Genomic DNA, 20,661 nt, shown 5'->3' with positions numbered 1-20,661 from the left:
TGACTACAGCTTTCCGAATCATTCATTGCGAGAGATGCTACTCGGGCTCGTTTTCCAACTGAAAATGCTTGGCTGGGGATTGTGAGAGTAGATTAAATCGATATTTACCACGAACTACTATGTAGTTAGTTGGGGGGGAGGGGTTACCGGAAAGGAAATAAGTATACAAGTAGAAATTTAATCAGCCCTATGCTATCTGACATGTATATACATATTACTCACCATTCAATAGGGCTTTGAACTGTGTGTTTATAATCCCTGTGTCAAGTCGAGGTGTTATGCGCCAACCAGCTATCTTTGTTGGTGTTTGATGTATAGCCATGAGTCGAGGGTTGGGAGGTAATCCCTATATTGATGAATAAATTCAACACCAACTCCTTCTATGAGCTCCAATTTTATAGAACTAAGAAGACTGTTAGGTTCATAAAATGGATAGCACACAAGGCTACTGGTATGTATGTACAAAGTATGTACATAGTTCAATGATCTACGAACAATGTAAAGTGGCGTGTATAGAACTGGTCGTGTGAGCTCCAATCCCCCTATAGCCATAAGAGCTTTGCATAAAATATATATATAGAAAACATCCAATCTAAAATGAAGATCAACACCACTTACGCATTGATGGATGTTAATGGCTAACTAAATAAACACAAATGACATAATCGCCAAGGCTCACATGACTCTTCGAAACCCTCCGCAAAGGCAAAGGCCGGCTCTTACGTCAAAAGGGCCTATAAGGGCCTCGGGACTAACGCAATGCAACCTCCCCTATCGCTTGCCATCGCTTCGCCTCGGGCCGGTGACAAAGAGAAAGGGTGTCTTTTTTTTATATTTAATTTGTACGTATAGGGCAAGCAGACCCGGCCCTGATCGTGATGCGGAATGCAGATAGGAGACATGGATTGGGTGTGTTTGGTCCAATTGTAGTCTAGAGGAGATGTTCGTGTGACCCAACTGTGGTCATTATCGTGGGATAGAAAGCCAGAAATGTAGAGATGACAGGTATATTATGGCGGACCCCCGTCGGTCCACGGGGTTTGTTCTTGTTTTGTCTTCGGAACATCTTTAACTTTGTACCTTAACCCCGGGTTTATCTTTTCCTACTTATATCTTTGTACCTACACCATTAGTCTTCACTTTTATATCACATTCCCAATTTCGACAGCTCATACTTTAAACCTTGCTCAACTCGACATGATTGCCGCAGAGATCCCCGCCCTTCCCGCAGGGGAATCCCCAGATCTGATCCTGGTCCCAGCCACAGCCTCAGAGCGCATTGCCTCAATTAGACTGAACAGCGTCGCCTGGAAAGGACCATTAGATGTGGAAAAATACATAGCACGCGAGAACCATCTCCTCCAGCAACGGCTGACACGCGATGGCCTAACCTGCTGGATCCTAGTAGACCGTAACGAACCCGAGGACGAGCGCACAATCCTCAGTTCGTGCGAGTCGTACCGAAAGACAGCGCTACTCGCGCACGATGGGCAGGTGGAGAAGGTTTCTACGCACGGCGTGGGGAGTGTCTACTGTCGGCCTGATTTCCGTGGGAAGGGGTACGCAAAGCGGATGCTGGAGGAGCTGAGCACTAAACTAGAGACGTGGGAGATGGAGAAAGAGCCACGGCGGAAGTCGCCGTTTACGGTGCTTTTCTCGGATATCGGGAAGAAGTTCTACGCCCAGTTTGGGTGGCGGCCGTTCTCGTCTTCGCATATGTCTTTGCCGGCTACTGAGGGTGGGCCGGAGAAGGCACCCACGAGGGATCTATTTGCTAAGGATGTTCAGAAGTGTTTGTGCAGTGAGGATGTGTTTGCCAAGCTGCGCGAGCAGATGCTCGTGGCGTCGCAGAAGACGAGTGGTGCTAAGATTGCTATTTTGCCTAACTTTGATCACTTTGTCTGGCATTGGGCTCGAGAGGAGTTTTATGCTGAGAACTTGATTCCTGCGCGCTCCCCGCCTGTAGTCAAGGGCGCTGGTGACGACCAGGCTCGCGTGTACTGCGCTTGGAACCGGAACTTCGGCGAGGCACCCGAGGATAATGTTCTCTACATCCTTCGGTGGGTGTATGATGATCCCACGTCTCCGGCAGAGGAGCAGGCCACTATCCAGGCCATGGCTGCCATCCTTCGGCGAGCACAGCAAGAGGCCCACGAATGGAATATGAGCAAGGTTGAATTCTGGAACCCTACTCCCCTTTTGCAGAAGGCTGTGATTCTGGTGGACCCGGAGGCTGAGCTTGTACACCGCGAAAAAGAGAGCATCTCCAGTTTGAGGTGGACTGGCGAGGAGCAAGGGCTGGGAAAGGATGTGGAGTGGTGGTTGAATGAGAAGTACACTTGGTGCTAATGATTCATTCGTCGGAGAGTCCTTTCGAGTTTTTTTTTTCTTATTTGCTCGTGATTCTTCCCACTTTTTTTTGGGGGGAAGTGCGATCGAGGTAAGTTCGGGCGGCAGGCATGATCGTGGTGCTTCTAGATACGCGCGCATCATAGACTAGATGCCATGGCTTTACGCAGCAAGTGCGTTAGTTGTTTTTTTCGCAATCAACGGCGGCCTTTGAGCAATTCGTGCCAATTTCTAGTATTCTTAGCCTTCGCGGTTGTGGCTGGTGTAGAGGCAGTTTTGTTAGTTGGCTGTCGTTGTGATGGTTCAACAAAACAGATAGTTGTAGGGTCAGGAGTGTTGTAGCAGCCATTCTGTAGTCGAAATTAGCCTATTGTACCGTAGCTCAAGTGGGAAAAGGTCAAGTTACCGGCAGTTTTGACAGCGCTGCTTCTCCTCTCCAAGACTCAGGCAGACAATCCTTCCATGCGCGGAGGAATTCACTTCTTCCAATAGCAGACGACGTAGTCGGAGCATTGGCAGCCAAGTATGTCTCGCCAACCCATTGCGTACACTCAACCTTATCAAAGCTCGCCCCTAGAGAACAGCATAAAATAATTAGAAAACCCGACACCTGCAACCACATCTAATTGTCCATCCTTGACTCACATTTGATATCATCCACCAAAGGCGGTCGTTCATTCGCAATGCAGATGCGCCTCACAACAGCCTCCAGCAACGCACGTGGGAACGGCGGCTCCATCTCCTCGTCATCATCCAGAACAGACTTCCACAAGTCCCCAACAAGAAACTGTTTCTCAAGATCAATGCCCTGTAAAACAGCACCCTCGGCCAGCCGCTTCCAAACAGCCAATCGAGACCGCGCCGAGGGCCGCCAACATGCCACCTCCTCAACCCCATCTACAAATGCACAAAGCTCCATCCAACCCTGCTCGCACTGCGCCGTTGACACGGGAATATCCTCGCATACATTCTCCCTGGCCGCGCGCATTTCCTTGGATCCCAGCGGGCTCGTAGAGTTAGTAGAACCGCCCATTGCTATGTCCCCATCATCGTCGCTGCGTCGATCGTACAGCCGCAGACTCTTCTCCAGGAACGGAACAGCTGAGAACCCTCCCGGTGGGATGTGAAGTTCCAGCGTCGAGGAACACTTTGCAACGGCCGTTACGGCTTCATCTGGGAGGTTCAATGTGCCGCTTTCGCCAGCTTCTTCTTCAACGACTTTGATATCTGCTTGAGAGATTTCGCCGCGGCTTGGGCGGAGGATGTGCAGGGAGTTTGAGGATTGGACTTGGCGAATGCGGTATGTTTGTGTCGGTGTGCATAGGTTGACGTAGTCGTGAGCGGCGGGGTCGACTACTGCTTGTGCGAGGGCTGCAGAGGGCGATTTGAGTTCAAGTCTGGTGGGCGTCGCGGGTTAGCCGAGAGTAGCCGATTGGGAATGGGAGGGCCCTTTCGGACAGCAGCTTGCGGGTTGCTCCCGTCTACTTGAGCTTCTATTCATTGCGTCAACTTACACGGGTGCATCTTTTGATGTCAGTAGCTCTTCCAGCTCTGGGGTAAGTTCCAGTAGCCGGAACCCCTCCTGGGGGCGAGTATGTGTAAAAAGAATACCACGCGAGTCTTGAGTAGACATTGCAGATTATAGTGTGTATAGAGTGCAAGTCTAAGGAAAGTCGGAATGAAGCATTGGCTTCGGACGCGTTGACGCGAAGTGGAGACACACGGACCGCCTAAGAGGCCTTCGGCTTCATCCGATGTGTAGCCCTGGATCTTGGAGGGGTTAGATGATCATCTGGGCATTATGTTAAAGTTACATTATTGGGCCAATTTAAAAAGCCACATATTATGTACATCGACGTATGCATAGAACATTGAAAAGTGCACATGTGGTTTTTCATATTTTACATCTCTTTCACCGCACATATTCTACATTCCCTTTTATACTCCCAGCTATAACACTTATAGGGAGATGAAACATGACATTTAAAAGCCGCTGTAGAAGAATCTTACATATACCGTTCTTTATACCAGTTTATGCCAAATAGATCAGATTAGAACTACATCGTCAAGGACGGAGACTGTATAAGCGGCCAATTATTCTTTTGTAGAATATATTGAAATCAAAATCGGCAGTCTTTTGTTTTTGAATGGCCAAATTATTGCTCTCAATGACACGTCAACCATTGTGCTTCGTTGTGACTCTGTAAAAGACAGAAATGCCTCCCAAAGATATAAAAACAAACATATGCAAGAACAGAACAAGAATACAAAGCAAAGCTCCTACACCCGCAGAGGTTGGGCATAAACATGCCCTAGTCTAAACAAACAAATAGTCTTCCCAGACAGGAAGGTGAGATATTCAAGTCGCATGTGAGAATGTAATGCGTAATCCAGCCGGCTGGAACGAACAAGTGGCCACTTATAGGAAAGAAGCGGCGAGAGAAAGCCGCCAGCTGAGGATTATAGTCTCGCTTTCTCGGCTACTTCGACTGTCTCGGCTTGGTCTTTCAACTGACCCTGAATAGAATCCACGGTGTCTTTCATGGGCTGGCCAGCCGGGCCTTCAGCCGAGCCTTGTAATTCTTCGCCGTTTACAGTTTGATCGGTGCCTAGGGGCTTGGACTCGGCGTGAGCCTTTTGCTCTGCTTGTTCTTGTTCTTCTTTTTCGCGAGCCAGTCGCTCCACCTCCATTTGTTCCATATGCCGAAGGTCATCGACACTGGGCTCGTATAGATGCCAAATAACGTAGTGTGGCAGTCCAATCACCGAGAACTTCATCCGTCTAGCCATCTAGGAAATATTAGCAATTGTAACCACCACCTCGCTAATTACTGTCTTACCTTGCCAAACCCTTCCGTCTCGGCATGCTTCTCGAAACTGAAGGCTGGGAAGTGCACACCAGCACGGAATACTCGGGCCTTCGCCAGGATACTGACACCTCCGATCCCGTCCAGCTCCATCTCCATGTCTGGATCGCCGTAGGGATCGCGGAGATAAGCAAGATGAGGCCTCCATGTAGCGTACTCGGCATATCCTTCCACGATGACAGCGTCCTCGTCCAAGGTATCCGCAAGCGCCAGCGCAGTCTCAGATTCTTGCCAGGAGTTCAGATCGTAAGGTTGCTCTCCGCCAAGCCAATCTGGAAGCGGGCGCCAAACATCTACAGACAAAGCCGGTTAGTATGGATTTGGACACTCATGAAATGGTAACCACTCACTCGGGACTGTAACATCCTTGTTGTGCCGCATCAGATCCTCAATGATTGTGAACGGGGCAGTCTCCACGTCTGCATCTCTCCAGTAGACCCAGCTGTGGGTTGGGCGAAGCGTTGCGCTCAGCAACCAATTCCTTGCCTGCGCCATCAACTTGCGTCGATTGGCCTGTGCCTCGAATCCGTGTCGACTTTCCACATCCTGTTGGACTTTCTGCCCGAAATCTTTCTGGATCACGGAGATCTCTCCAAAGGGCATTTTTGGGTCCGGATCATTTTGGGTATCCTCCAACATGCGCGACAGCATTCCTAGGGTATCATCCCTAGAATCCGATACCAGAAATGCGAGATCAATTAGGTGGTGTGGGTATGTGAGGTTTCGAAGATGTGAGAAAAACATCGGGAGGTGCGACGAGGCATCTCGGAGGGGAGTACACATCAGGACACGCTCTCCGCGTTCCCAGCCCTTCTCCGTCCCTTGAACTTCTGATAAATCATAATACCGGACCGTCTGTAGGTGTAGATCTCCGGGGTAAGAGAGAAGGCCGAGCGAGATGGTGGGAAGGATGGCAGCGCGCCATGATGGGAAAATCAAGAGGAACAGCACTATCGACACACCGCCAAGGAGGCAGAGGCGCTGAAAGAGCTGTCGGCGTCTCCGAAGGGCAGGTTGTGAACGAGGCTGGAACCTGGGGGCGGAGGCATACTAGTTAGTCTTGATTTCTCGTTTCACGATCTGGCATGACGACAGGGCTCCGAGCGCGAACAATGACGAGCTGCGTAGCTCAGACTCTGTAGTTTGCCTACCTGTTCGGAGAAATTGAAAATGCAGAGCCTCTGGGGTAGGCAGAGTGGCCTTTCTCAAGGACGTGTCGGTTCATCACTGCGGGCGCTGTCACGCGGTGCTTGGCCAAGAACTGATGGAGCGGCCGGAGACCCTGACAACCCCGGTCCGGTTTTGCAAAGGACAGTTATCGAAGGCTTAGGATCAATGAAAGTCTCAAGAAAAGATTGAAACAAAAAATAAAAAGAATCGGAAGCCTAAGAAGAAGCGAAATAAGACTTGATGTGATCCAAGATCTTACACTGTTGTGGTCTTCACCAAATCCGGTCATCCGCTTGCAACCATCAGCGCCCTTGTCTCCCTGTAGATTGAATATTATACCGTACTTTATAACATAATTTGGGATTGAAATATATAAAAGATCAAATGCTTTAATTTTGCAAAATGCTTTCGCTAATTTTAGATACAGAAACTTCCCCCAATGCTAAAATGTATAGATAATTTTGTCCCTTCACAGTGCAAGTGTAGGCGAGAGCATGCTCAATTGAGGTCGAAGAGGAGGAGAGTCCATCTGCTTTGTTTCCACTTCAACCATTTGCATCATCTGCAGCAATAGCTTGTTCACTTTTTCCCCATTACGCAAGCTAGGCAAGACGGATGCGGCCTCGTACTCGCTATCGAGAATAAAGTAGCGTTCCTTTTGCCAGTTCTCCACCGTGTCGATGTGGAATGCAACTCTGGCGATCGCCTTGGCTGGAACACTGACTTTGTTCATGGAGCTTCGCGATACGATGCGCAGGAATGGCCGAAGTCCGGACCGAGTCTGGTGTGCGACTCTGACCGACATAGGCGCCCCGGTCCGCAAATTACTCGGACCAGTCATGCCTCCTGGATCCAAGGTGAAGATGTCGAGTGAGATATTGCCGGTCTATAATTAGATTTTATTAGTAAACTGTTGAAAGTTGGAAATCGGGAGATGACTCCGATCACAATGTCAACTTACCCAGATCAAGCTCCGCCTCAACGCATATAATGCGACACTCGCCATTAACTTGCTGCTCCCGAAACGAATATTCTCTTCCTTTGCACCGAGCGCAGTTCCCGGTTGCTTTCCATGTCTTCCATTGTCGCGGTCGAAGTAATCCAATCTCCCGGAAGTTGTCGCAGAACAGCCGATGTTGATGACCTTCGCTCCGCCTTTTGGTGTACCATCTCCAGCCCGGAAAGCCTCGAGCAGTCCAATGGTTAATAAAAATGGAGATAGACAATTTGTCTGATACACAGGGTCGTAGCCATCTGATGTGAGGTCATCAATAACGTAAGATGTAGCGACAGCACAGTGAATTAGATTGGTCACAGGTGGAATATCTTTGTAATGAACACGATCGACGGTAGTTTTGGCGAAAGATGCCACGGATTTCAGATCGGTCAGGTCAAGAGCGAGAACCTCGATCGACCTCGGGCCGATCAAGCGGATCTTCCCCATCAAATCGCGGACATCGTCGGTCCTTATATCTCGTGCGGTCAATAATAGATGGACGAAAGGTTGTTTTTTTGCGATCTCGATGGCGATCTCCGACCCCAATAACCCATTTCCACCAGTAATGATAACCGTTTCTGTAAGTGGTGTACCCATGATGTGGGCTTTTTTATGAGGCAAGAATCCCGGGTATAACGTAGGCAGGGGTCCACAGTAGAAAAAAAAAGTGGTCAAAACAGCACTCTTGTAGTACTGGATTTTCGATTCCAATTATAGGGATGAAAGAAGACAATGGAATATTGCGTGACAAAGGGACTTATAACGAAAAATGGAGTTGTCAAAGCGTAGCCCAAGTGTTGTTATATACCTAAAGGGTGGGATCTAAAAATTCCAACCCGCCCCATCCCTATGGATCCACGCAGTAAAATGAGCCAATAACTTATATCGAGCATGGGCGGTATCATCTATGGATGTCTCAGGTCACGGCTGAGGCGTGTTTTCCCAGAAAATGACTGGATCAATCAGATGCGAACACTAGCGACGTGCTGCCTTAGTGTCATCGAGTGGTTAATCCCCTTATGATCTTCCGTGGTGCATAACAGGGCGACTAAATTCTCTCTACGGAGTTCCCTTGCGGCAAAGGCCGAACCATCCTGTAAAATTAGAACAAAAAAGCGATTGGGATCGACACTTGAAACTTAAGTTAGTTCGCATGACTGGCATTGTTTATGCCGCAAACCTGTTTCGAATCTCAGATCATGGATGCCGGCTAAAGATAGAGATCTAGTAAGGAGTACTACATACAGAGTACATGTCTGTTTCCTATAGTTGATATTCGAGACATTTCCCAGATCTTTGCAGCAGAGAATCAGTTTTCTTTTTTTTTAATTTTGATTTTAACATGCCTAAACTAGTTAAACCGGGGAGTGGCTTGTCACCATTTCATAGATCGTTAGGCGGGAGGCGTCAAGTGGAAAAAACACTCTTTCTCCACTGCCAGCAATGCCCATGTCTAGAGCTTTCTCCCCCAACACCGTCAGCCAGCCAAGGCCCTAAGATCATCCCACGCTCTTCGTATTATTACTGCAGAGTAACCATAAGAATATAATACATAGATCATTGCCAGACCTGGTTAAAAGCGCCTGCATTGACGTTTGGAACATAAAAAGAAAAGAAAGAATTAAAACAATGGGAGTTTCAGACAATAAAAAACAAATGAAAGAATAAATGACGAATAATAGGCCGACACAGGATATACATGTGTCGTCATATCATCAGATCATGGCACCTATAAGTTCAATGTTGCAGAATAACATCAGCTCAGTTACCAATACAAAGTATACCGCACAACTAGCTCCTGTAATTCAATATATGTTAATGGTTAAATTGGTCGAAAATGGCCATCTTAAGGCGCCGGTTTAACCTCCCGATCTATTTACAAAAAGGATTAGTCATCATAGCACGTGGCGTCCACAGGTGCCCAGGTTGGAACCTCCTGAACCTTGAAAGTCCAGTACTTTTGATTACTAAATAATGCCCAGTGCCCAGGTGCAGGTATCCCCTAGGGTGCTCGGTTAAAGCTGCTCAGTGATCGACTCATCATTAAGTCAGTATGCTCGGCGCAAAAGATTGATGATATATGTAAAAAAGTGGTGTGCCTGATGGAGTGTTTGAAGTCTCATATCTCAAAGAATAGCGGGTAAATATCACGGAACAAGTAGAAGGACCTCAAATGGAGAGAGAAGAAGTTGATAAAGTTGGTAAGAAAGAAGAATAGTATTAATGTAAGAAGGCGTACATGTATATATCCCATGAAACCGCCTAACCTTGGACATATATATGTACACGAGTGGTTTACTCAAACGAGATTCTTCCTCGTCTTTGCGCCTCGTCTAACTCCATTGCTTTATCCTGGACCATCAAGCTCTTAGTCTTGTTCTATGAGACATTCATAAATCTCTCCTACTCTGATAATTAGAAAATCATCCATGCCGTTTTCGCTTATTACTGTGTTATCACGTTTCGAGCGTTACGTTTACGGGCCAGATCCTCGAGAGGCAAAGCGTCCATCTCGTAATTGATCTAGAACATCGGAAATTTGACAGAAAACATCTGAGTCTTACATCTCGTCACTGGGACTGGTCCATGTGCTCAGCAAAGCGATCACCATCCTATCATCCCATTCTGAACGCAAGGGACGACGATCTCGACAAAATTGCTCTGACTTTCTTGCTTCTACGTGATTCTTCTCCTTTTTTTTGAACTTACTGCTCCTCAATAGCACAGGATTTTGTCTTTTGATCATAACCATGTTTGATTATTAAGAATGACACAAGACCAACCTTGGAATATCTCACAATTCACATTACAGTATCTTCACTTAATAGGCTTTCCTACAGTTTTGTTGACTTTATGGCCTGTCTCTGTCTTCTGATTGGTTACTCTTCTGCACCTCCTTCAGCCCCGCAAATTTTATAATAGTCTTTTAAGGGATCTTTTAAGAGGTCTTTAATAGTAGTACCATGCAATTGTATCTTAACTACCTCAGAGCATATAGGTGTAAGGGCAGTCATCAACGAAGTAGGCGGAAGCTAGAATATAGAATACAAAATGGGGAGAGCAACGCAGTGGGCAACTCAGGCTCAGTGAGTGGCTTAGGTAGTTAGGTAGGTAGGTAGTAGCACAACCTGAAGTGGCAATGTTACCGTCAACATGTTTCTAAAAATGCATGGAAAGAATCAATTAATAATACGGAGTACTAGAGCTGAGCTTAGCCGATGCACTATTTAAAGAAATTTTTTCTCATATTGCTTTTTGTGTTTGTCGGGTTCAATACATGTATTAGGTGTATTTTGCTAATGAGATCAACAGCCTAATGAATGACAATAATCACGTCAATGGCTCGGCTCGGCTTACTATAATCATTTACCATTCTAAATTATCCTGTAGAACTAGCTCTAGTCGGCTTGGCCGAAAATGTTCTTAGGCAAGAAGATCCGACCTACTCCAGGGCTCCAGAGCTGTTACCTGATCTAGGACTATTCCCGAAGTCCCCGTTTTATACCGCGTGGCCAGCATGTATAAAGCTTGGCGCATATTTTCTGAGTATGTAGATGTTTAGAGTAATAGATGAACAAATGTAACGGAAACTTATTTAAAATTGAAATATATCGGCACCAAGGCGCATGACTTCCACGTACGGAGTACACTTCATGCAGAAATCTCGACCAGAATCTTTACATGCTCATCCTTCTCCTCGATGAGAGCCTTAAATCCCTTCTCTTCCACATCCTCCATTCGGATTTTACTGGTGACCATCTGGCGAGGCTGGATATTACCTATACCATAAGAAGCAAGAGGTCAGCAGAAGGCAATTACCTAATTAGGAAGTGAACTGGAGACAACAACTGGGTAAGTAGCAGTCAAGCTTACCAGAAGCAATTGCATCAATCACAGCCTCGAAGTCCCCATCATCATAAATAGCAGCCCCTATGACGTGCTTCTCTTGAAGCACAATACCAGAAGTATCAAAGATAGGCTTCTGCTCCCACAAGGAAACGATGACCATCGTCCCACGCACCCGAAGACCAGTCATCGCGGTATCAATCCCAGCCTGAACCCCGGAACACTCAAATGCAACAGCTGCACCCACATTCGCCGTTAAAGCACGTATCTGCGCAACCGCATCCACATCAATGGGATTAAGAACCTTGAGGGCGCCTAGAGCGAGGGCAAATTCTCGTCGTCGCTTAGAGACCTCCACGGCAATAATCGACGTAATACCTTTAGCTTTCAGTACCTGAATGATAGCCAGACCGATTGGTCCGGCCCCAACCACAAGTACTGTGTCATTTGCCTGCAGAGGACTGCGGCTTACGGCGTGCCATGCGACGGCAAGAGGCTCCACCAGGGCTGTATCGCCACCAATATCGTCAGAACTGAAACAAATCAACTACAACTTGAAACGTAGAAGCCTATTCTTACCTCCGATGTCGAGGGGGATGGAGTCGGGTAGCGGAATCGCATGTTTGGTATCCACGACGATGTGGTCCGACAGACCACCTGCCTGACCTTGTAGTCATTAATATCGCGACATGTCGAGAGGTCATAGCATTGCTTACTGCTAAAGCCGATGAATCCCACTTTCTCGCAGGAAGGGAATCTTCCTATCAAACAGCTCGAACACGTGGCGTCAAAGAGGTTAGGCTTGACTGCAACCCGATCCCCAACCTTGAACTCTGTAACGCCTGGGCCAACTTCTTCAACTGTGCCACTGAACTCATGGCCCAGGGTGATTGGCAGCTTGTCTCCGGTTAATGGGTGCGGCGTGACAGGAACAAGAATGGGACCAGTAATATACTCGTGGATATCTGGGGTGGATTAGAAACAACTAGCTAACGGTGGCTGTTGACCGCGTTACTTACCAGTGCCACATATTCCGACAAAGGCAGGTCGAATCTGTTAACATCAAGCTTGGTTGTTAGAGACTCAGCCTCGGCGCTAACGTTACAAAAGTTACGAGTAGTAATGCTTAAGCTTGCCTTGACCTGACCATCGCCGCAAACCGGCTCTTCTATCTCATCAATGCGGATATCACCTCGTCCATGGAAGCGTACAGCTCTCATAATGGATGGATCTCGGGTTAACGGGTAAAGCTGTTGGAGTATTGTAGAACGAACCGAAGAATGGAGATTGCAGATAAAAACGAAGTGAGATGATGTAATTTATTGAGGGGTTAAAATGCTACATGGATGTACGGAGTAAGCGGTCTTTCGATATCTGTGAGTAATACTATCGGCTGGGTAGGCCCTGTTTGTTGAGACTAGGAAGAACCCCTCTCAACGAAGCCCCGCAGAGTAAGATAGTCTCCGGGCGTCCCGGGCTCGTTCATGTGAGCCACCAGGAGAAGAGATCAATAGTAGATCCCTTGTCATTGATTTGCCGGGAATTATGCAATTGACTTTGATGCATATGACCTCGGGCGAGGGCCACTCTGTGGGGATGCCCGATGTAGAGGAAGTCTGACACTATATCTCTATCTCACAATACGAATAATGCTGATAGCATGTTCCTTTGGGCAAAATACGAAAGAAAACAAGTGGAGACATCCAAAACCAATCGAATTCACTTGAGAGACCTACTCTAATTTTCAAGTACCTAACTATGTATCCTTGCTCCTACGAGTGAGAAGAGCCTTCAAAGCATCCGTTTCGCCCTCAAGCTTCGAACACCGAAGTCTCCAATCATCTCTTTCCTTCCGCATCTTTTCCAACTCGGCTTCAAGTTCCTTCATCCGATCCACACGTCTCTGGCGACATCTCCGCGCTGCAAGGGTGTTGAGTTTACGCTTTTCCACGCGCGAGGAATCAACGCGACTTAGAATATCATCGCCCTGGGAGGTATCAGGGCTGGAGAGAGAAGTCGAGACGGGAACAGGGAACTGAGAGATAGGGGAAGGATGCGAGTAGCCATCTTTTAAACGTTAGAAACCAGGCCCCATTGACTTGATAGAGGAATACAATCCTACCTTGTGAATTAACCGAGCTAGGAGCAATAGACGCAGGAACATAGTTTTGGAGCTCGATTGAGCCGGAATCCGAAAGAGAGTTGAAAGCAGACACAGAGCCATGCCCAAGGTCTATGACGGGGGCATCGCCACCGTCATATCCAGGAGGGTACGGCGTCGAATGATTCACAGATACGAAATTCCAGTCGGTATCGGCAAAGGACAGATCGGGTTCTGCCCAGAGTGCCGACTCGTGCGTGAGGGTATCAAAGGATTGACAGACTGGCACAGCCGAGGGAAAGCCTTCCAACGGCGGTGTCAGCGATGAGAAGAGGTCGTTATCACTGTACGGATGAAGATTCGCCCATGGCGAATATTCAGCAGGCCCTTGATGGCGTTCCTGCGTGCCGGTATAGGGCGGGTTGGAACCAGTGTGTGGAGGTCTGGATCGCTGCCGCGGCGCTCGAACAACAGCAGGCAGGCATCGCTGGATTTCTTAGAAGGGCCTTTGCAGACCCGTGACGCTCTATATGAGGATGATGAAGAGATACCCTAGGGTAACTGTGAATATGGGTCGACTCTGTAGGAGTCGTGTCCTGAGGAAGAAATGGAAGGACAAGGCCAGGCCATATAAAAAAGAATGGAAGACCAAGGGATCAACCGCAGTACCACATGGGCCCACAGTAAGCATCATGTGATTGGTTGTTTATCTGATATCCCCCCACGACTCATTATGACTCATTTTAGCGTCATTCGCTTAACCAATCATAGGGGATAATTTAGATACGCTAATGCTATCTAGGATAAGCCCTGGAATGCAACCCGTATGGATACCCGTGGACACTTTCTAGCTTGTTGAAGGTGACATTTACACATCTAAGCCTCTCCCGGATTGGAATTATGCATAACAGGTCATCAAAGGACACGTTGGCACTATATAGGCTATTACCAAGTAGACCCCTGATTTACTGTTCAACAGGTGGCATTGAGATCGAGTGATCATTGCAAGATTGGCTATCGTTATAAGAAGATGTCGACAAAGTTCGCATATAAACTCAGGGTGACTGTGGTTGTCCATAAAGACCACCACTCATACTGGAATATCATACCAAGGTAAAGATCGATTATTGCATGATGATCAGCTCAACAGTCTTCAAATATGAATGATTGTGATATCTGCCAGTAATACCTTCCTTAAACACGCATCCACGACATCTGCCTCAGTTTTCTTTAAGTATGTCGTTGTCTAATTCTGCGCCATTGGATTCTACAACAATCAAGACAGTCCAAGCAGCATTCAGTATTGTTGGATACATCCATGCAAACCCTCGGTGGTCCCTCAAAATCAAGCCCGATGAGATGGATCTGATTTATTTCATCGTCATGAACTATTCTGAGCCAGGACAGACTAGCACAAGTAGCTTTGGCATGTCTATTTCTACTGCTCGAAATCTTGCGTCGGACCAATTATATTTCCCGAAGAGTTGGTTGAGACATAAAAAGCTAGGGCGAAAGGCAACCAAAGTCTTTCTCAAAGACGCCAAGCAAGTCTTTATGACCGATGCTTTTCATGATTGGAAGAAACAAGTTTTCACAACATCGATACTGGATCTCCCCAACGAGTTGTTGCAGTTTATCGCGGCTCCACTACCGCAAAACACTCTCATTAGTCTCTGTCAATTGAATCGCCTATTTTCCAACGTGATAGGCGCTGAGCTCTGGAGACCACTGAACAGGGTTTTCATGGCCCTAGAATGGAGTTTGAGACATTGCCAGCTGACAGTTTACGAAAAGACAATTGAAGAACTCTCGAGGATTCCTGGAAGAACGAATCATGAGTTCACATGGAAATTGTTTCCTATGATAAACGCTAACAATATCCATATGCTGCAGTGTATGGCTTCTAAAGGGGGCTTTATTGGGAAATTGTATCGTCAGTTCCTCGTGGACACCTTGTTGCACAATTTGAAAAATCCGAACTGGCACAAAGAAACCAGACATCTATCTGTCAAAGAGGTCCTCGAACAAGGAACTGATCTAAATTGTCTCAGTGATTATCCCTTCCTCCTTGAATTGAATTATGGGCTTATTCCAATACTGTTCACCGCTATCTGCAGTACCCATAGTCTTTGTGCTGACACTTTGGAGCATGAAATTGAAATACCCTGCAGTCTTTCAAGGCGAACAGGAAACGTCCGCAATGTCCAACTTTTGCTCGAATATGGAGCTGATCCAAAAATCTATATATCCGACAAAACATCGGCACTTCATGTGGCAGTCTCCCTGTGCAAGTCCTTAGGCAAGTCAGATATTGTGACGGAATTGATCAAAAATGGCGCCAATGTAAACAAAATCGGCCCCCATGGGAAAACGCCTCTTCACATGGCTGTTGGTCGAAATCATTGTTATCGCCACAAAATTCCCTGCAAAAATACAATCAATGCCCTTCTTCAAACTCCAGGAATTGAACTCGACCAGCGTGACGAGGATGGACGAACTCCCTTGAGCATTGCTGCCAGCGTTAACAGTTCCGTCTCTGCTTAGTTTGTGAACGAAATGCTCGGAAAAGTCGATATCAATTCCCAAGACATTGATGGAAAGACGGTATTATATCACTCAGTGCAAAGCCGAAACATAAGGGTTGCCAAGCTGTTGCTGTCGCAGAGTCACATCAATCCGAATCTCAATACTACGCACTTGCCTTTGTTTTTCGCTGTTCAGAATCGGATGAAAGCGATGGTGGGAAGTCTACTAAGCACAAAGGCAACCAACCCAAACCGGAAAAACAGCAATGGGCGTCTCGCTTTGACGTTGCCAACTTCGAGGGATATAATCGGACTACTTATTAGAGCTGGTGCTGATCTAGACCTTCGAGATAGCACAGGTCGGACTGCACGGGAAACGTTCTTCCGGTCGGGCATCAATTTTGAGCAGGCAATACAGAAAAGTACGATAGGAAGAAAAAGAAAAAGAAAGAGCCGACTATATTAGCCAAATCTGTGCTCATTTCTATTGCTATATTGACTCAGGATCTAAGATACTGGCTGCTAGGGAGTTGCTGGAATCGTGTAGATTTAATCTTTCTCTAATCTCTAGCAATTCCAATATCTTCAGAGGAACAAGTATAAGAAGTACAAAGTAAGAATAGTTAGTATTCTCTTCATGACTATATTATGACCACGGCCTTAGAGCCTCTTTATAGAGTTCAGGCAGAATCATGATCAGTCACCACCACCGACAGCCTCTACAGCCTTCAGAAAAGGCAGAAATACTATCTGACAACATGACAAAATCAAATATAACGAGTCTTCCAAGTCTGCCAGCAGAAGCAATCCGTTTGTCCAATCTCCTTGAGGCCTTCTTTCAAGAAGAGAAATCGTGGACTGGTCTTTTGCTCCCCGACCAGAGAGTTTTGATTACATTTATCGCGCAAAACTATGACACGCGGTCTACTCCCAATAAATCAGCTACCCAATCGGACAATGGGCCTGCCTACTATCCTAGAACATGGAGACGCAAGAAGCACCAAGTGAAAAAAGCGATTCAAAGAACGGTTGATCTAGCCTCGTCGCTACTGGAGCGAAGTTGGCGATCACAACTTGGGGCAAAATCACTGCTTGACCTACCTGCCGAACTGATGCTTCTCATTGAGCGTGAGCTATCAGACAACGAGCTTTACAATCTTTGCCGAGCAAATCGTGATCTCTATCACTTCTTAGGTGCATACCTTTGCCGGCGAGGTATACAGGACTTGCGTGCATTTGAACGAAGCCTGGAAAGGAATAAGAAAGAGTCATTCATCAAGGCAATCGAAGTACTCTCTGATGTCTCGGAAACAGCGCTGTGGAGTGCAAGCAAACAATTGTATTATATGGTATACAACAAAATGTCGAGTTGATACAGTTTTTAGTTGGTAAAGACGGCTTGCTCGGATGGGCATTGATGGAACTTATTCTGACCATCCAAAAGTAAATACGATTTATCCCTTGAAGAAACGAGCACGACGAGTGGAAATCCGTCACGAACTGTTTGAAGTGGGAGGCTGACCCCAACCATCGTTTTGAAGACGGCGTTCTGTGGATGCGCGATCCAATCAAATCATCGACGGCATATTACCCAAGCTGGGATCTAGAAAATACACAGAAACAACAAGCAAGAGCATATCGGCACGTCAAGCTACTACTTGCCTATGGGGCTGACCCAAATTCTGTGGGGTCCCTATCGGTAATGGATTCGATGCTTCATTTAGCATGCCTGCATTATCAACCCAAAATCGGGCAGGCACTGCTCCAAGCAGGCGCAGACCCCAGTGCAAAAGACGCGCACGGCCGCACCCCCTTGGGTATGGTATTTGTAGGGTGTCAGTTCAAGTCAAGCAATCCGGATACTACTCTACTTGAATTTCTTCTTGCAGACCCAAGGATCAAACTTGATGAGCGGGACAATTATGGCTGTACACCATTGGGCATTGCTATGGGTTGTAATTCCACCTCGCCAATCGTTCTTAGATTTACCGAGAGAGTTGTTCGCATGCCAGATGAGGTCGATATCAATTCCCAAGACAACCAGGGGAGGACACCGCTTTGTTACTGCATCGCCACTAACAAGTACGATATCACCCGACTCCTCCTTGCACAGAATAGGCTTGATCCGAATCTTGGTCCGACTGATAATTTTCCATTATTACTTGCTGTTAGTCTTAATCAGCAAGAGACAGTGGAACCTTGGAATATTTGCTAGAATTGAAGCGGCTTGACGTCAACAAGCAAACCAACACAGGACAAACTGCCCTGTTGAAGGCAATTGATGTAGGCAATAGGGAGGTCATTAAGATGCTTGCTAAAGCTGGTGCCAACCCGGATATTGGAATGAGCGAAGGTGAAACAGCACGGCAGCAAATATTAGCTGCAGGTATTCGGGTCAAATGGAAGACTTGCCCGGTATGAGTTGAAGGCCAAATGGTCTGTTGCTTGCTCTGTTACTTGATATACCATCAAAAATTGGTGGGCGGTGGTGAAACAGGAATAGCAGAAGAAATGAGTTCCATGTTAGCTAAAAATCACGTATTATTGTGGAAGCAAGTGCTAAACTTCCTGTGACCTGTAGATTCAAACCTCTATAAGAATAGGATTTATCGACTATGTCCAAATCAAATTTGCAGCTTCACGGCAAAGTTTCTAGTCAATGTTATGTATGACAGTCCAGATCTGATAGCAATCTGCTTGTCCTCTTGATTTGGTTTGTGTTTATTGATAGGGACTAGGATGTAGACATTGAAACTGCCGTACATCTATTCCTTCACTTTGCTAAGCTGACAGGTCTCTGTTCAACATAAGACAAGGTGATAACAGTATATCACAGGACAAACTGCTGAAGATAGATGCAAATAGATACATCCGCTGTTGAGGATAGTTTAGCTCAAAGAGCTTGTTTTAGTCTTCTTAGAAAGTAAATTTGGTGTTATATTCTTCCAACAGTGGGAGACGGTGGTATATTGGAATGCCGTGATCAAGACGACTTTTTTTTTTAACACACGATGAGACATCTCAAATCCTCTAGTAACAAGCCTAAGGTCTGTCTGTTAATTGTGGGTACCTACCTACCTACCTACCTACCTGAGATGGATAGGTCAGTCGCTGAGTCAGCAAACGCAGCACGGCCAGGAAAAAATAGCATCCCAAGGCGATTGCTTGAATTATTAATTAAAACAATTAATTGCACCAGATCCCTATATAAAAGGGATCGTCGTCAAGTTGAATTCTCTCAGGTCGACCCTATTGCGGGCCCGACTGGTAACCCCGCGGGTCCAATCGTTGACACAAATCCGTGCCCCTCCTCGATTTTCTCTTCTTCCACTCCCAACCTCTCCACGAACATACACCATGGCGACGGCAGCAGCTCCCGAGACTTCTCTCCTCTCTCTTCTCTACCGGTCGTATCCTACCGTGATCTCTCCCGATTCGACCGAGCCCGACTACCTCCACGCTTCGGGCAAGATCTTCCCCCAGGTCACCTTCAATGAGGCAGAGGAAGCCGACATCAAGCAATGGCTCAACACTGTCTCCGGCCTGAAGACTTCCATCGCCAATGATGAAAAGGACGTCACCGTTGGAATCCTTGACCAGCTGAACATCCACCTGGCCACCCGCACCACCCTGCTCGGCGCGAAGCCCTCGGTCGCCGATATTGCCATCTACGCTCTCCTTGCCCCTGTCGTCGAGAAATGGACTCCCGAAGAGCGCACCGGAGAAAAGGGCTACCACCACATCGTACGTCACATTGACTTCGTGCAGAACGGCCGTCTGTTCTCGCTCCAGATCCCCGAGGAGGAGAAAGTCGCCATCGACCTGAACGACGTCAAGTTCGTTCCCAAGCCCGTCGACCCAAAGGAGGAGAAAGAGCGCAAGAAGCGTGAGAAGGCCAACGCCCAGAACCCAGACGCCAACAATGAGTCCAAGCCCCTTGTCATCGGCCAAGGTAAGGCTGAGCAAGCCGCCAAAGCCCAGACCCAGGCCGGTGCCGACGGCGCCCCCGTGAAAACCAACAAAAAGGAGAAGAAGGAGAAGAAAGAGAAGGCCCCCAAGCCCGCTCCTGCCGCCGCTGCGCCCCCGGCCCCATCACTGATTGACCTGCGTGTCGGACACATCCTTCGCGCAATCAACCACCCCAACGCGGACTCTCTGTACGTGTCCACAATCGACTGCGGCGATGCCCCGGGCAGCGACAACACCTCTCTCGATGAGGAGACTGGCAAGACCGTGCGCACTGTGTGCTCTGGCCTGAACGGTCTGATCCCGCTGGAGGAGATGCAGGGCCGCAAGATCGTTGCCGTGTGCAACCTGAAGCCTGTGACCATGCGTGGCGTCAAGTCGTGTGCCATGGTTCTAGCCGCGTCCCCGCGTGTTGCTGAGGGCGAGGACTCGCACGCTGGTCCTGTCGAGCTCGTTAACCCGCCTGCCGATGCTCCTGCCGGTGAGCGGATCAGCTTCGAGGGCTGGAATGATGGTCAGCCTGAGAAGCAGCTTAACCCCAAGAAGAAGGTCTGGGAGACTTTCCAGCCTGGCTTCACCACCACTGCAGACCTTGAGGTTGCCTTTGATAGCAGTGCTGTTCCCTCCGTCCATGGACAGGAGGGCAAGCCTGCCCTTGGCAAGCTTGTTGCTGCCTCTGGTGGTGTTTGTACTGTTAAGAGCTTGACTAATGCCACTGTGCGGTAAGGGATGTTAAGGTGTTCGGTATATCTGAAAATAAAACTAAACGCATACCCATGAGAATATGAAGAAATAAAAATTTCCAAGTTCGTATTATTATTGTGCATATTAATGCAATTT

At 47.4% G+C, this 20,661-nt stretch overlaps 9 protein-coding genes across 9 annotated transcripts; 4 read left to right on the top strand and 5 right to left on the bottom strand.

Moving 5' to 3' along the window:
* Positions 1 to 1,197: 1,197 nt before the first annotated feature.
* N7479_011072 (uncharacterized protein) lies at positions 1,198 to 2,349 on the top strand (the record flags this gene model as incomplete). Its single annotated transcript, XM_057258763.1, has 1 exon — positions 1,198 to 2,349. The coding sequence occupies one exon, from the start codon at positions 1,198 to 1,200 to the stop codon at positions 2,347 to 2,349; it is 1,152 nt and encodes a 383-aa protein (XP_057106221.1).
* A 197-nt stretch (positions 2,350 to 2,546) lies between these two features.
* On the bottom strand, positions 2,547 to 3,982 carry N7479_011071 (putative sister chromatid cohesion protein Dcc1; the record flags this gene model as incomplete). The annotated part of the gene is made up of 4 exons (XM_057258762.1): positions 2,547 to 2,699; positions 2,756 to 2,922; positions 2,995 to 3,746; positions 3,864 to 3,982. 4 exons carry the CDS (start codon positions 3,980 to 3,982, stop codon positions 2,547 to 2,549), a joined length of 1,191 nt encoding a protein of 396 aa, XP_057106220.1.
* Positions 3,983 to 4,809: 827 nt separating this feature from the next.
* N7479_011070 (ANP1/MMN9/VAN1 family protein) lies at positions 4,810 to 6,441 on the bottom strand (the record flags this gene model as incomplete). The annotated part of the gene is made up of 4 exons (XM_057258761.1): positions 4,810 to 5,139; positions 5,190 to 5,509; positions 5,567 to 6,249; positions 6,368 to 6,441. 4 exons carry the CDS (start codon positions 6,439 to 6,441, stop codon positions 4,810 to 4,812), a joined length of 1,407 nt encoding a protein of 468 aa, XP_057106219.1.
* Positions 6,442 to 6,855: 414 nt separating this feature from the next.
* Positions 6,856 to 7,980, bottom strand: N7479_011069 (glycosyltransferase family protein; the record flags this gene model as incomplete). Its single annotated transcript, XM_057258760.1, has 2 exons — positions 6,856 to 7,272; positions 7,348 to 7,980. The coding sequence occupies 2 exons, from the start codon at positions 7,978 to 7,980 to the stop codon at positions 6,856 to 6,858; spliced, it is 1,050 nt and encodes a 349-aa protein (XP_057106218.1).
* A 3,054-nt stretch (positions 7,981 to 11,034) lies between these two features.
* On the bottom strand, positions 11,035 to 12,449 carry N7479_011068 (2,3-butanediol dehydrogenase; the record flags this gene model as incomplete). The annotated part of the gene is made up of 6 exons (XM_057258759.1): positions 11,035 to 11,162; positions 11,257 to 11,736; positions 11,809 to 11,895; positions 11,946 to 12,194; positions 12,249 to 12,282; positions 12,330 to 12,449. The coding sequence occupies 6 exons, from the start codon at positions 12,447 to 12,449 to the stop codon at positions 11,035 to 11,037; spliced, it is 1,098 nt and encodes a 365-aa protein (XP_057106217.1).
* Positions 12,450 to 12,985: 536 nt separating this feature from the next.
* Positions 12,986 to 14,024, bottom strand: N7479_011067 (bZIP transcription factor JlbA/IDI-4; the record flags this gene model as incomplete). The annotated part of the gene is made up of 3 exons (XM_057258758.1): positions 12,986 to 13,296; positions 13,352 to 13,817; positions 14,013 to 14,024. The coding sequence occupies 3 exons, from the start codon at positions 14,022 to 14,024 to the stop codon at positions 12,986 to 12,988; spliced, it is 789 nt and encodes a 262-aa protein (XP_057106216.1).
* Positions 14,025 to 14,566: 542 nt separating this feature from the next.
* Positions 14,567 to 15,874, top strand: N7479_011066 (uncharacterized protein; the record flags this gene model as incomplete). The annotated part of the gene is made up of 1 exon (XM_057258757.1): positions 14,567 to 15,874. The coding sequence occupies one exon, from the start codon at positions 14,567 to 14,569 to the stop codon at positions 15,872 to 15,874; it is 1,308 nt and encodes a 435-aa protein (XP_057106215.1).
* Positions 15,875 to 16,613: 739 nt separating this feature from the next.
* Positions 16,614 to 18,276, top strand: N7479_011065 (ankyrin repeat domain-containing protein; the record flags this gene model as incomplete). The annotated part of the gene is given in 4 exon segments (XM_057258756.1): positions 16,614 to 17,204; positions 17,234 to 17,298; positions 17,323 to 18,026; positions 18,038 to 18,276. The coding sequence occupies 4 exon segments, from the start codon at positions 16,614 to 16,616 to the stop codon at positions 18,274 to 18,276; spliced, it is 1,599 nt and encodes a 532-aa protein (XP_057106214.1).
* Positions 18,277 to 19,212: 936 nt separating this feature from the next.
* N7479_011064 (putative cofactor for methionyl- and glutamyl-tRNA synthetases) lies at positions 19,213 to 20,547 on the top strand (the record flags this gene model as incomplete). The annotated part of the gene is made up of 1 exon (XM_057258755.1): positions 19,213 to 20,547. The coding sequence occupies one exon, from the start codon at positions 19,213 to 19,215 to the stop codon at positions 20,545 to 20,547; it is 1,335 nt and encodes a 444-aa protein (XP_057106213.1).
* Positions 20,548 to 20,661: the final 114 nt, after the last annotated feature.

This window comes from Penicillium vulpinum (genome assembly GCF_028829585.1).
Source record: "Penicillium vulpinum strain IBT 29486 chromosome Unknown utg000004l_segment0_segment0, whole genome shotgun sequence".
NCBI lineage: Eukaryota > Fungi > Ascomycota > Eurotiomycetes > Eurotiales > Aspergillaceae > Penicillium > Penicillium vulpinum.
Note: the sequence above shows the minus strand (reverse complement) of the source record. Positions and strands in the feature narration are given on the sequence as shown.